The sequence below is a fragment of the Fistularia commersonii genome, chromosome 27 (genome assembly GCF_037954325.1).
Source record: "Fistularia commersonii isolate RoL2024-O1a breed Wild chromosome 27, RoL_Fcom_v1.0, whole genome shotgun sequence".
Classification (NCBI taxonomy): Eukaryota; Metazoa; Chordata; class Actinopteri; order Syngnathiformes; family Fistulariidae; genus Fistularia; species Fistularia commersonii.
The window spans coordinates 2,149,644-2,162,273 of NC_141310.1; the positions used below are offsets into that span (position 1 = coordinate 2,149,644).

Sequence of the window (12,630 nt, forward strand, 5' to 3'; positions counted from 1 at the left end):
GCCAAACAATGCGGTTGCTAGGCAACGCACTTACTGGTTTGTCGAAACCATAGTTTCGTTTATAATTCTCGTTCCTTCATGTGGAGAGATGCAAAACACTCCTGGTAACTGTGGCGGTCAACAACCCCTCGGTTATTATTTATTTTGCTGCGGTTTTGAAGCAAATCTCAATTGTCATTAGAGCCGCCCGGGATCGTCGAGGTCAACGCGTTTACTGGGTCAGTAAACAACTCTTCTTTCTTACATTTTATTTTCGTATCTTTACGAAAAAGGATTTTTACACCTAATCGTTAGAGACTTGTGTCCGTACCACAAGAAACTAGCCCTTTCCTCACCTTAATGCAAAAACGGTCCATTCTTTTATGCATTAAAACAAGCTACTAACTGAAACCGGCGGGTCACGTGACCTAATTTTGTACACCTGTTGATCAGCCGCACCTCAACGGACGGACGCGGTGACTCTCTGGCACCACCTAGTGGCCACAAAAGGATTCCAAGGATACGGTTTTATCTATTTTTATTGTTTCATTACAGTACAGGTCTACTTGTTGGTACAGTATATAAAAAGCATAAAAAATATCTACATTGCATGTTCAAATGAAGTGCACCAAAAACTTTATGAAATGCTCTACACCAGTTATCTCAAAATTTAAGTAAAAAAAGAAAGTAAGAAAGAAAAAAAAAACTCTTGTAATAAATAAAAAATAAATTACACGAGAATCATGAAAAGGTAAGAAATTCTTTAAGGCACATCTCACATCCCAGAATGTACCTAGCTAAAAAAAAAAAAAACAATATGGCAACTTCCTAAGGACAAAAATAAGCTTATTTTCCAGCTTAAAAGGAGGCAGCAATTCTCCTTTTAATAAGAATCATAAAATACAATTAGTATTTAACTACCCTGCCGCATAGTTTACACGTGAAGCAACATTACAGAGAATTACTTGTCAGTATTGAGAGAAAGCATGCAACTGTGCAATTTGAGCATTTTTTAAAACATGACCCACATTAGAAAAATCTTTTCAGACTATTACTGTGATTGTAACGGTGAAAAATTGCTGACTGAGTGGAGGCTTTTAGCGAGTGAATTTGGTTGAATCTGAATCCGCCACTTGATGTGACTGAGAGCCTCAGAGAAGTTCTCACATTCAAAATGTCTGCATAGTCTGAACAATTGCTTCTGAACAAGGAGAGAAAAACAATTAAAAAAAAAAAAAAATCAAATGACAGTGGTGAAAATCAAACATCTTCTCACCACTGTCTCCCTGGCAAAAATGTACATTAACCTCGCACAGATCAGGTATTTTCAGTATGGTTATTGATCACGCAAAATGTCCACACCTTTGCCATTATTATTCAACCCAACGCTGACGTTGCACTAAAGCACTTACATATCCCTGAAGTTTGTACATAGTTCTTGTACCAAATTCCGCTAAAGCTTCTGCTATGCAACTGTTAAAGAGATTCTTTTAGAAGAAAAAAAAGGACTGGATCAGCATAAAAACAGTCCAGGTTTTTTAAGCATCTCTAAAAAACTTTACATAAGTAGTGGTTTTGAATTTCTGTGATTTAAAAGGTTTTTAAAGACTGTATTTACAAAAAACTTCAATTAAAAAAAAAACATTTGTTTCACAAAATGCATTGTTGCTTCAGTGGTGGCTGTACAAAAGAAATAAATACAAAGTTCCCATTGCGCCAAAGAGGCAGAGGAATGTACTGCATGCATTATCTAAGCGCATCTTATCACGTCAATGCTCAAACTTAACAGAATATAATGTGGCGTTTCAAATTTTGCTAGATATGTGGAAACAGATTGTGGGTTCTCATCTAGTAGACACACATACGCATAAAAAAACAGAAAACTCATTAAATTCACACGGAACAGATGGACCAAAGGTCTTGGTTTCATCAACCGTACTTTTTGTAGTAAAAACGAGGAGTTGTATCTGCACTAAACAGGGAAAAAATAAATCAGGACAAAACAATTCAGCAACATGTTCATGAACCATTCAAAAATAACAAAACGCTGGTATTAGAAATAGCTGGTGTCTTTCATATGAACTTATAAATTTGACATAACATTAAAAATAGAACAGTTTTGATATGAAAGAAAGTGAAAAATATGTACAGAATGTTTATCAATTAACAATAGTAAAAAAAAAAAAGCTCATAATCAATATTTGAGCATTGACAGAACTTTCTCGACATCCTATAAATAACACTAATGCCCTTGAGAATTTTTCTTTCTGTAAAAGAAATGAAAATCAACTCTATCCAAAAAAAAAAGAAATACCCATAAAATTAAAAAAAAAAAAAAAAAATCTAAATGGAAAAAAAAATTCTAACTAAATGATCCAAGACTGGAAACGTGAGGTCTGCCACTGGAGACAAATCCGGGTGGGTGCTATGGACAACCCTTACAAGGATGAGACTAATGCAATCACCACGTTTCTTTTATATCTTCTGGCAGCTGCGGAGGAAGGGTCTCAGGCAGGTGTGGGGCCACTTGTGAGGCCACCAGCGTGCTCTGTTTTTTGGAACTGCAGCAGGGCTTGAAAAGCCGGGGATCAATTATCACCTCTCCAAAACGCCCTTTGTAAACGATCCCACAGCACACCTTTTGCCTGTGAGAAAATAGTAATGTTAAGAATTATTCATCAAATGGGATGGGGGAAAGGACCATTTAGAATAGGGACCCCCCCCCGCTTGCCTTTTCCAGTAGGAACGGTCCAGGAAGGAGAAGATGGATGGAGTTGAGCGTCGTTGTTTTGACTCAATGTCCGAACCATCATCTGACTGGTTGCTGTGACTGGGCGACTGGGCGGGGGAGACACTGGAGGTCGTGCTGTGGGCATCGGAGTCTGCAAGGGAAAAGAAACAGATCAACAAAACCACTTATCACAGCTATGATTCGGGTGGAAATGAAAATGTAGTATTATTTGACTTAGCCAGAAGACACGACACAAATTACATTATTTTACCTCCCTGCCCAGAGCGAAAATACCCAAAATGAAATGAAATCATATGAAGATACGGGAAAAAGTCCGATTGTATTTTTCTCCGAATCAAACAAGCGCCATCAAAATAACTGTTGGACAAAAAATGAGAACAAACACCCGGACAGTTAGGTGGCATGCGTCATAGTTAAAATCATCACAAGATGCTGCTCAAGCTCCTATTTACTCCTCGAGTAAAAAGCTCACAGGAAATTCACCAGGGTCAAGTTTGGGAGAAAAATATCCATGTCAACACAGTGACTAATTTCAGGTATTTAATGCTAGGAAGAGTTCAAACATCAGGATTACCACCGTGAGATATTGGAAAAACAACATACTTTGTCTCTTTAACTTGTGAAGCTTCTTTAGTTTGCTTTTCTTCTTGCCATCGCTGTTCTTGATCTTCTTGGGTTTGGTCACCTTGAAGCCCGGCCCAGCTCTTGCATCCACCACCTGTGAGGTTGCGTGGAAAAGCGTCGCATCAAGGTAAAGCTCCGAGACTGGACATTTAGGCGGGAAAAATAAGGAAAACGGCAAACACGTCTTACATGGTTCCAGTTCTTCTTGGAGCCGTTGGGGAGCTTCTTCCATCTCTTCACCAGTAAGACACATGCATTACAGATGTCTCCGACCCTGTCCTCCGACAACCTAAACAATTGAATCATAACCAATACAGGACCAAGTTCAATAACCGGCATAATCCGATGTAGGCCGACTGGACAAGGGAGGGAGACAACATGAATTACCCAAAACACAGCCTGAAGGTTTCCTCATATCTACTGCTGTCTGTGAAGCGTGAGCTAGAGGACTTGGTCTTGCAGATGCAGCAACCGTCGTTACTCCGGTAGATCTTTGACTTGTGAAAGCCAAACATAGTCTCTTTGCAGGTGTTCGCTCTGCGGGTACACTGAAAACACACGGCGGGGTAGAAACGTCAGTCCCCCGCGGTCGGGGGCCGCATGTGTGCAGGCATTCTCTGTGGCGGGGGAGGGGGCGGGCCCCGAGTCCCACGCGTGAAACAATAAATATTTTAATCTTAACATCCAACGCTTTCTACACGAGAAAACGAAAATGGGGCACAAGTGCGTTTTTTCGAGCGATCGACACATAACCCCGTTCACATTGTAATACTATTTTCCCCCGAGTTTAGTCATAATGACTGAAAAACAAGGTGTTGCTGGAGTCATCGGAGACTAACGCGTGGAATAAAAGGTCCCGGGATGAGATCCACGGGGGGACGTTAGTAGTTGGCCAGACTTTACAGCGCGTTGCGTGGCTAACGTCAACTAAGGGAGCGTTGGTAACGTTACACCCACAACACGACGTTCAGTTACGTTTAACTCCTGCCGCGCTTAACCGACCTCGACGTTATTTCTCCAAACGGTGATCGACAACACGTTGGCGAGGTTGGGTTTTTGAACACTTTTCGCGCAGAAGATAGCGACACGACGCCAGGAGTCGATGTGACTTTTTCTTTGGGGGAAACCGAAACAAAAGGGCTGCGGTCTCTGAAGTCAAGAAACAAAAAGCTACGGGGGCTATTCGTTGAAATATGAGTAACACATATTGTTACGAATAACAGCGGAGGACGGTCTCCCTGACTCGTCCATGTTTTCACAAAAAATACGAAATGTCGCACTGGACGCATCCTTCCCTTTAAATTCAAACTTTTGCCCGCTAGAGCGCCAAATATGGCTCGTTGTTGTTAGCCGTTAGCATGCTAGCTAGCCAACTCCGCTACCATCACCACGCCATGCTGCCGTGCACTTCCACGTTATCCCATTGTCGGCTCGTCTTTGTGCATCCAGAGCACAGCGCCCGCAACCGTGCGCGTCGTACCGCCGTTACAAACGCGTACCTTTAGTCTCGGAACGATCCACAAACTGCCGATATTCCGCGAACGCGATTCAAATACACCAGAAACAAGTGTGCACGTACTCACCAAAACTTTGAATTTTCGCCGTTATCGAGACACGGTCTGCGCATGCTCTTACTACGACTGCATACAGCTGGACATTAAAATATCATTTGCATAAAAAGCCGGAATGAAAGGATTGAGCGTACGATGCCCATATAAGGCGTGCGGCCGTTGGGTTTGAACTCGGATTCGACCAATCGCGTGCTTACCTGAAGAGCGGGCTGATGGGAAGGGTAGTAAAGAGGGCGGGAAGCATCTGTGGCATCCACTACCTCAACGGCCTTCTTTTAAACTCACATTCCCAGAAACCACCGGGGCCCTGGCTTGGAGAAAATACAGCCATTTGACATGGCGCGAACGACTTTGTTTACATTTTCTCGGCCGAAAAAAAGTGATGGATGTATTTATTTACATAATAAGCCAGAGGAATTCCCCATTTTTTCTGCTATTAAAATGAATCGACACGCTCAGTCCAAGTGGTTTTTGATGTCGGACGAGCAATATATCTGACTTATGCTTCAGTTAATATTTTCTGTAACTGATTCAAGGGCAGAGAGCACGATTATTTCCTCTTAACTTTCGGGTGGAACAATCGTCAAAAGTGCCTTTACACAAAATGATCACAACTCATAAAGGCATGATATTTATGTACATTATCTGCACTGATTAATCAACTGGTCTTTTTAAACGTGTAACATAAACGCTTTTCAAATTGTGTATCATACCCTTCATTTGTCGATGTACAGTAATCTTAAAGATGTACTTGAATGTGCCAACCAGTATAAAGTGCCACAAAAGGCAGATGTGTCAGTCAGGTAAATGTTGTTAAAGTGCCCCGCTATGATCCATAAATACACGGAAGTCCACCATAGCGCCTTACAGATGCTTTATTCTTAATATATTTTTACACTGTACACTGTTTTTCACTTAGTAAACACTACATTACACAGCTATGTCAATAAATGTACAACAGTATCGGAAAACAAAAATATATATCTCCCAAGATGCTCGTTGGTGGGTCATACGTGGACGAGCAACACAGTCATTCCAGACGTTGGCACAGAAACAAAGTCCTCCGCATGTCAAATCTCAGGTTTGTTTTGAACACTTATGTTCAACGTAACAGAATAGGCCCTGGTAATTCCTCGGGGGAACCTTAAGTGGAGCATGGGGGGGGGGGGGGTAACATAACCACTTGTAACTATTGCATAGTAAGAAACCATGATGACTGAATCGGGGCTGGGGAGGAGAGCGAGAACAGTCTTGGTGGCATCGAAGATGCCAGTGAAGCAGGAGGTCCTTTATCGCCAGGGGTCTACAAAGACACTTTTTGTTTGGGGTTGTTGGCAGGTGTAGTGTAATGGCTTTTACGATGGTTCCGGAGAAGGGTAGGTGAAGGTATTTACATAAAGGCTGGTATTGTGAACCAATGCACAGTTGGTCCAAACGTCTCCTGCAGAAGTGGGGCACGAACCGAGAACTTGGGTACTGTCTTTTATTGAACACGATATCGTGTTCACCGCCGGACAAAAGCTTTAGCCACTCCGTCTCATACAAAAAGGATCCTCTTTCTGTGCTAAAGGTATGAAGGTGTTAAATGGAAAAGATTTGCATACATTTGCGAGGGAAACCCCCAAATGTAAGGGCCTTTTTAATTCTATGTAGGCGAATCATCCTCCACACTTCAACTCTCCCACCCTGTCATACACATACTTATAAAGCATACTTCTACATTTGCTTTTTGCTCTGCATTATGACACTGGAATGAGTTGACAACAGAGCAAGCAACTTGACTGTCTTAACAAAATAATACTGCTTTCCTCTGATAAAATATATTAACAGTTTTGATCCCCACTTTATGTTAAATATAGCCATTGTCAGCAGTTCACTTTAACAATGAAAATATTAAGCTATTAATAAAACATTTTAGGACAAGTAGGTCATCCATAATGTGAAAACCATGGTTCATAATAGAAAACGTATTTGAAACATCTAATGGCAACATCATTAAGAATAAAAATAACTTGTCTTGAAAGGCTCATTGCACTTAATATATGGCAAATGTAACGGTAGCTTTAATATAAGCCAGTGGATGTCCATTGTTGAAGTTTGTTCCTGCATATAAAAGGTTCACTTATTCCTTTTAACCGGTCTCTAGTCCTCTCCCTGCTCAGGTACAACTGGCTGGAAGATGGTTTGGCTTAGATGCCAACGCCTTTGACAAGCGAAGCTTCCAGGGTGATGTTGAACTCCTGCAAAGTTTGTAGCACTCTGATCAGAGAGTTTACCAGCGAGCGGTCCTTGATCAGAGCCATCTCTTCGTACATCTGAGCAGTGATTGGACAGTCCGCCAGGAGAGCGATCCAGTGATGCAGCAAATGGTCCCTGAGAAAAGAAGATTGACACAGTTTACATAACTACAGCTTTAATTGATGCATGTCATGTTAGCATTATCCTAATTAGTTGGTGCCATTTAGCAGCATTTAGCCTCATTATACCTTAAAGACTAGTCTCTCTCTCTCTCTCTCTCCGTTTATGAACTAAAATGTTTATCGTGTGTTGTAATAAAATCAGTCCAATTACTATGACTATGTCTATGATTATTTTTCACGAATTTCTGAACTATTTGACAGTAAAATAGTGATCATCTGCAAATTATGATTGATCAGTATGATCGATGGTTAACTGAGTTAATCTTTTTTTTAATCCAGCCAAAACTAAAAATGCAATTAGTAACTATTTGTGGCTTTTAAACAGCCACATTCTCAAGTGAGTTGTTTAAGATCGGCGCTTGACAACTCAGCTGAAAGATTGCCCCAACTTAAACAAAATGTTTAGCATTGAAAAAATACATGATATTTTGTCAGTTTGTTTTCGGAAAACCATAACCATTTTCTTCCTCAGCTGACTTACTTTTATTTAATGAATTATTTATTTTCATTTCACAATACAGGATCTAATATCATCCAAGAAATCCCCTAAAAATGAGCAAGAAATTACTTGTAAATTAACAAAAAAAATATCAGAAAGATAATTGGTGACGTCCGCTATTACATCTAAAACGTTACAATAGCACCATTGTGCCAACATAGACAACAAGGAAACAATCAGTCTAGTTATTTTTTGCCTACTATTTTATTCCTTCATTTTGTTTTGATAATATAGACAGCAACAGAAATGTTCTACATCACTTCCCTATTCTGAATTATTCTCTACAAATAGCCCCTCTTCACAAGAAGTGTTTGCTGCATACCTTGCACCAAGGCAAATGAGCATCTGGAACTTCCCGTCCTTTCCTATGTTTCTAGACGTGCTGCTGATTGCGCGCATGAAGCGGCAAAAGTGGCGTACTCTGCTCTGCCAGTTTTCGTCCAAAGTCACCTCCCGCTGTTCTGCGCTCTCGAAGTATACTTGCGCCTTTTCTGTAAATCACCATTTAATTTAGAGATTAATCAATAAAGGATTGATTTTACATGGGGTGGGGGTGGGGTCAACATGGTTATAATTGTATAGGGAGTCATCCTTACCCAAAAAGTCCCAGATGAAAACATTCTTAAAAAGTCGTGGTGATTTGAAGCCATGCTGGAAAACTTGCTCCAGAGACCAGACCAGGCCATACTCCCCACAGAGGAGGAGAGTCAGACTGCCTCTCTGTGATGACCAAAAACACCAGTTAAGTGCAGTGAGCAGTGAGAAAATATTTGCTCAAAGCAACAAGCTGACACACAACCCTGACTCAGTGATATCCTGCAGGGAAATAGGGTTTGACATTATTTTACAAATAAATTTACACTGTTCCCCGACGCTGTCAGAGCGAAATTTATAATTTGACGAGTCTGTGCATTGCATCAATATAGAAGGTTGAAGATGGCTCATCAATTGCAAGAGGAGTAAAATATAACAGGGAAACTCACAGACATTGTGATTTACTATATATTCATAGAAACAAAAAAGGATTCCGAATACCATGACCCTCTATTTCCCTACGATCACTCAGCCTTTCAAAATTCTTGAAAATATAAGATTTTTTTAGTGTGATAGCTCCAGAACAGGAGAAACGAGTCATCCCAGGACAAAAAAAAAATCAAACTTTAATATGTTTAAACACAGTAAATTACAACAGACAGTCGACGATAACCCGGAGGCTCAGGCATCACCGTAGAAGAAGGGAAAAGTTGCTGCAGCTCATTTGCGATGAATAATAGAAAGACATGATGTGTTCTGTCTAGACTACAGTCTCTCACCTCCTTCTCGGGTTTGTGGAAGTGCTTCACAATTCCATTGATGGCCTCTCCCACTCCCTCCTGGATCTGACCTGTGTTTAACTCTGGGTGATGAAAGGGAAAGGAGAAAGCTCTGACAATCCAAAGAAAATCCACACAGCAAAACTTTGCTTTGCTTTTATATTTTTTTAATGACTGTTCAGGGGTGTTACTTACTTGGCTTGCTATTTGGTGAGATGTTGACAAACCTCCTCATCATTCCCGGGGACTGCTGCATGGGGGGTGTTCGGCACATCCGCTCATCATTTTCTGTGCTAGGAGTCATGAGTTCTCCAACCAGGATCCTTTCCAGACTGCCATCGTCCACACCCTTTCCCAACCATCGGCCGCACGGGAACCTGCCCAGCAAAATGAAGTTGTTGTTCTTTCCTTTTAATGTTGCTCAAAGGAATAAAAGGTACATTTTCTTCCAAAGGTGACATTACTTGTAAGTGTGTCCCGTGGTCTCGTTGCGGACCATCACGCACTCCACCAACCACTTTGCGTAAAGCCCCGTGTTGTCGTGACCCATTTGCACGGTGGTCAGCTTGCCCAGATTCTGGCACTGAAAGAAATGGAGGGAAGTAGCCCTTATATGACTAGCAAACACACAAGGGTACATCTATTATGCAGTCAATTATAATTAAGAATAGGCTATTTTACATCAGTTGGTTAAAAATGCTGGTCTGTTACTTTTAGGATAAGACTAAATCTACAAAACTATATATATATATATACACACACACACACACACACACACACACACACACACACACACACACACACACACACATACATATGTAAGTGTGTGTGTGTGTACAAACAGTAATGCTACAATAGAGAGTTGGAATTTTACAATAAAAGCAGATATGAGTATACCAACTTTCCAAAGATGTTCTCAGACCAGCAAATATGATGAACAGCATATTATGGGAAATGTAGAAAATATCAAAGAAAATATGATCCAGTTCACAAGGGGTTGTATCTTTCCCTAAACACACACCTCAAAGGTGATTTCAAGAGTGTTCCTGGGGACCTGCAGCACTCCCGTCTCAGCGAGCTCACCAGACACACACATCCAAGGGTTCGCAGTAAACATCGAGCCACCCAGCTTCTTGCTAGGAACCACCACCACATGGTAGGGGATCACTGTGGTAAACAGAAGAGGATGGTCATTCACACAGGAACAATCCACGCTAAACCAGTCATGTATTGGTGACGTGGCTCGGCTGCTGGGCACAGCGGCAGCACTTACTGATGGTGGTGAAGACATTGGTGAAACAGAAATAATCCACGGCATTGAAGGACAGCAGATGGTAGAGAAATTGCTCTTTTTCGTCATCGCAGCGCAGGAAGGCGTATCGCTTGTACAATTTTCTGAAAGGAAGATTCTGTTCAGAGACGTCTCAAAAACGGTTTCTGGCACAAAAAAAATGACTGAAAACCCTGCTGATGAGACAGAAGGGCACTGACTGTCAACTAAATTCTATGAGAAATTGACAACAAAGAGGGTATTGCTCAATAGAAAACACTAGCTGGAGGAGAAATGGCAAAGAAAGGTCATAATAAAGACAGTCATAACCCCCCCTTTGACCCAGTTCATCACTCAGATATCAATTATGAAGAAGGCCATTAATGATTTAGGCAGCTGTGGAGCAGAGTCTGATGCTTTGCAGTAAGAGAAGATTTGATGATTTAAACATGATGAGATCACATGATTTCACGTGCAGTGGGTCAGGCATTCCTCTGCGAGCAATTACCCACTGTCAACAGAGAAGATGCAGGGCGAGATACTCAACGGCCTTTAAAAATTCAGTTGTACGTGTCCAGGGACCAATACCATGAAATGGGTTTATCATATCCAGGACTTTCCTTTTATTAAGAGATTTGGTTAACTTTAACTCAACAACTGTAGCTGTGAGATAAGCCATATCTTGAAAGCAGTGTTGAAAAGGTGAACTGCTTTCTCAGATACGATGCAGACAAATGTGCCAAAATTCAATAACAGTAATGAAATGGCTATCAAGCAGTTTTAGCCAACCGAGAAATAAACTGGGATGCCAAGGAAAACAGGGATATCTGGTGATATCTAAGGCAATTGGAAGGTCAGTAGGTAGTGATTTTACACTATTCAACCTCTTATCTACTGTAGATATTCCCTGCTACGGAGCAGATACGGTAAGTTGCATGTATTTTAATGGAATAACGAGAACCACAAACTGTACTTTACACTTTTTGGGCCAAAGCTCAGCTTTGTGTCGTTGTACTAACTTTGTAAGCTCGTGATCAGACAACAGCTGCTTCAGGTGTCTGGACAGCAACTTCTTTTCCATGGAGAGTCGAACCCAAGCCCGGGCCTTACCCACATCTGTCTTGATCTCGCTTATGTTTTGAATGTGTCTGTAAAAAAGAAAATCCAGGACAGAGAGTCAGAGGAGGTGTGAGAGGCTTCTAGATGAACAAAAAAAAATCATGATTCTTTAAACAGTCATGCAGGTTTGGGTGCTTGGCTGCAGAGCTGTTAACTGATCACCACCTGGTGAAAAGGTCAGAGGGGAGAACCCACTGGTGGACACAAACGGTGAAGGATGCCATCGACTGAGAAAGAAAAAGCCTTTCAAGCTGGTTTGGCTCTGTCGTGTACAGAAACCGCTGACAAGCACTAGAATTCTGGAGTGAATACTTCGAGGAACCCGACTGACACCACTGCGGAGGAGTCAGAACTGGAAGGCTCTGGCAGACCTTCATCCACATCCCTGCTGGTGACAGAGGTGCTAAAGAACCTACTCGGTAGCTTGATGAGCATACTTGGCAAATATTGTAATACTTTCTACAATCAATGGTAACTGTAGAAAGCATGATTAGCATTTCTTTCAGAGAAATAATAATTGACAGTGATGAATGTATCCACATATTTAAGAATAAGAATAAGTATTTATCCCGAAGGAAATTGTTGTGCCAGAGTTTCAAGTAAAACATAACAAAATAAATAATAGAAGGAAATTGTATAAACAGTATTAAAAAAAGGGGGGAGAATAAGAAATACAAATAGAACTTTAAAGTGTCAAAGTAACAAGTCAAGGCTATAAAGTGTCTTAAGGTCTTAAGTACAAAGATTAAGTGCAAAGATTTTGAGAATCCCTGCGGCTAAACGGAGAGGAATTAAAAAGTCTCATATTTGTCTCATCTTGAAGAATTTTCAATACTCTATTTTGTAATCCTGGTTTACAAAGTAGCAGAATCAGCAACAGACTCACAGTTAAGTTTTTCTGTGTGATCATTTTTTGATAATTGAAAATACTGAGCAAAAAATCAGTATACGAGAAAGGAGCCATCACGGTGATACAAGTCTATCCAAACATAATATAAATCCAAACATGGGAATGACTTAATATTTCATCCATCTATCCATCCAATTTCTTCCGCTTATCCTGCACACAGGGTCGAGGGGATG

General features: G+C 41.0%; 2 protein-coding genes across 4 annotated transcripts in view; both read right to left on the reverse strand.

Annotated features, from left to right (window-relative positions):
- Nucleotides 1–503: 503 nt before the first annotated feature.
- On the reverse strand, nt 504–5,023 carry sinhcafl (SIN3-HDAC complex associated factor, like). Its single transcript, XM_086174818.1, has 6 exons — nt 4,939–5,023; nt 3,743–3,903; nt 3,545–3,644; nt 3,335–3,449; nt 2,711–2,861; nt 504–2,624 (listed from the first exon to the last, which is right to left on the reverse strand). Exons 2-6 carry the CDS (start codon nt 3,868–3,870, stop codon nt 2,441–2,443), a joined length of 678 nt encoding a protein of 225 aa, XP_086030944.1. The 5' UTR covers nt 3,871–3,903; nt 4,939–5,023; the 3' UTR covers nt 504–2,440.
- A 763-nt stretch (nt 5,024–5,786) lies between these two features.
- The window catches only part of dennd5a (DENN/MADD domain containing 5A), a 30,163-nt gene continuing 23,319 nt past the window's right edge, over nt 5,787–12,630 (reverse strand). For 2 of the 3 annotated variants that reach the window (XM_086174741.1, XM_086174740.1), the window contains 9 exons: nt 11,448–11,576; nt 10,432–10,553; nt 10,180–10,325; nt 9,623–9,741; nt 9,354–9,535; nt 9,159–9,241; nt 8,442–8,565; nt 8,168–8,336; nt 5,787–7,299 (listed from right to left, as the gene is read on the reverse strand). In XM_086174741.1, coding sequence (XP_086030867.1) covers nt 7,116–7,299; nt 8,168–8,336; nt 8,442–8,565; nt 9,159–9,241; nt 9,354–9,535; nt 9,623–9,741; nt 10,180–10,325; nt 10,432–10,553; nt 11,448–11,576 — 1,258 coding nt within the window. In that variant the 3' untranslated portion in view covers nt 5,787–7,115. The remainder of the gene's footprint in view (nt 7,300–8,167; nt 8,337–8,441; nt 8,566–9,158; nt 9,242–9,353; nt 9,536–9,622; nt 9,742–10,179; nt 10,326–10,431; nt 10,554–11,447; nt 11,577–12,630) is intronic. The other variant, XM_086174742.1, reaches the window with a different exon arrangement.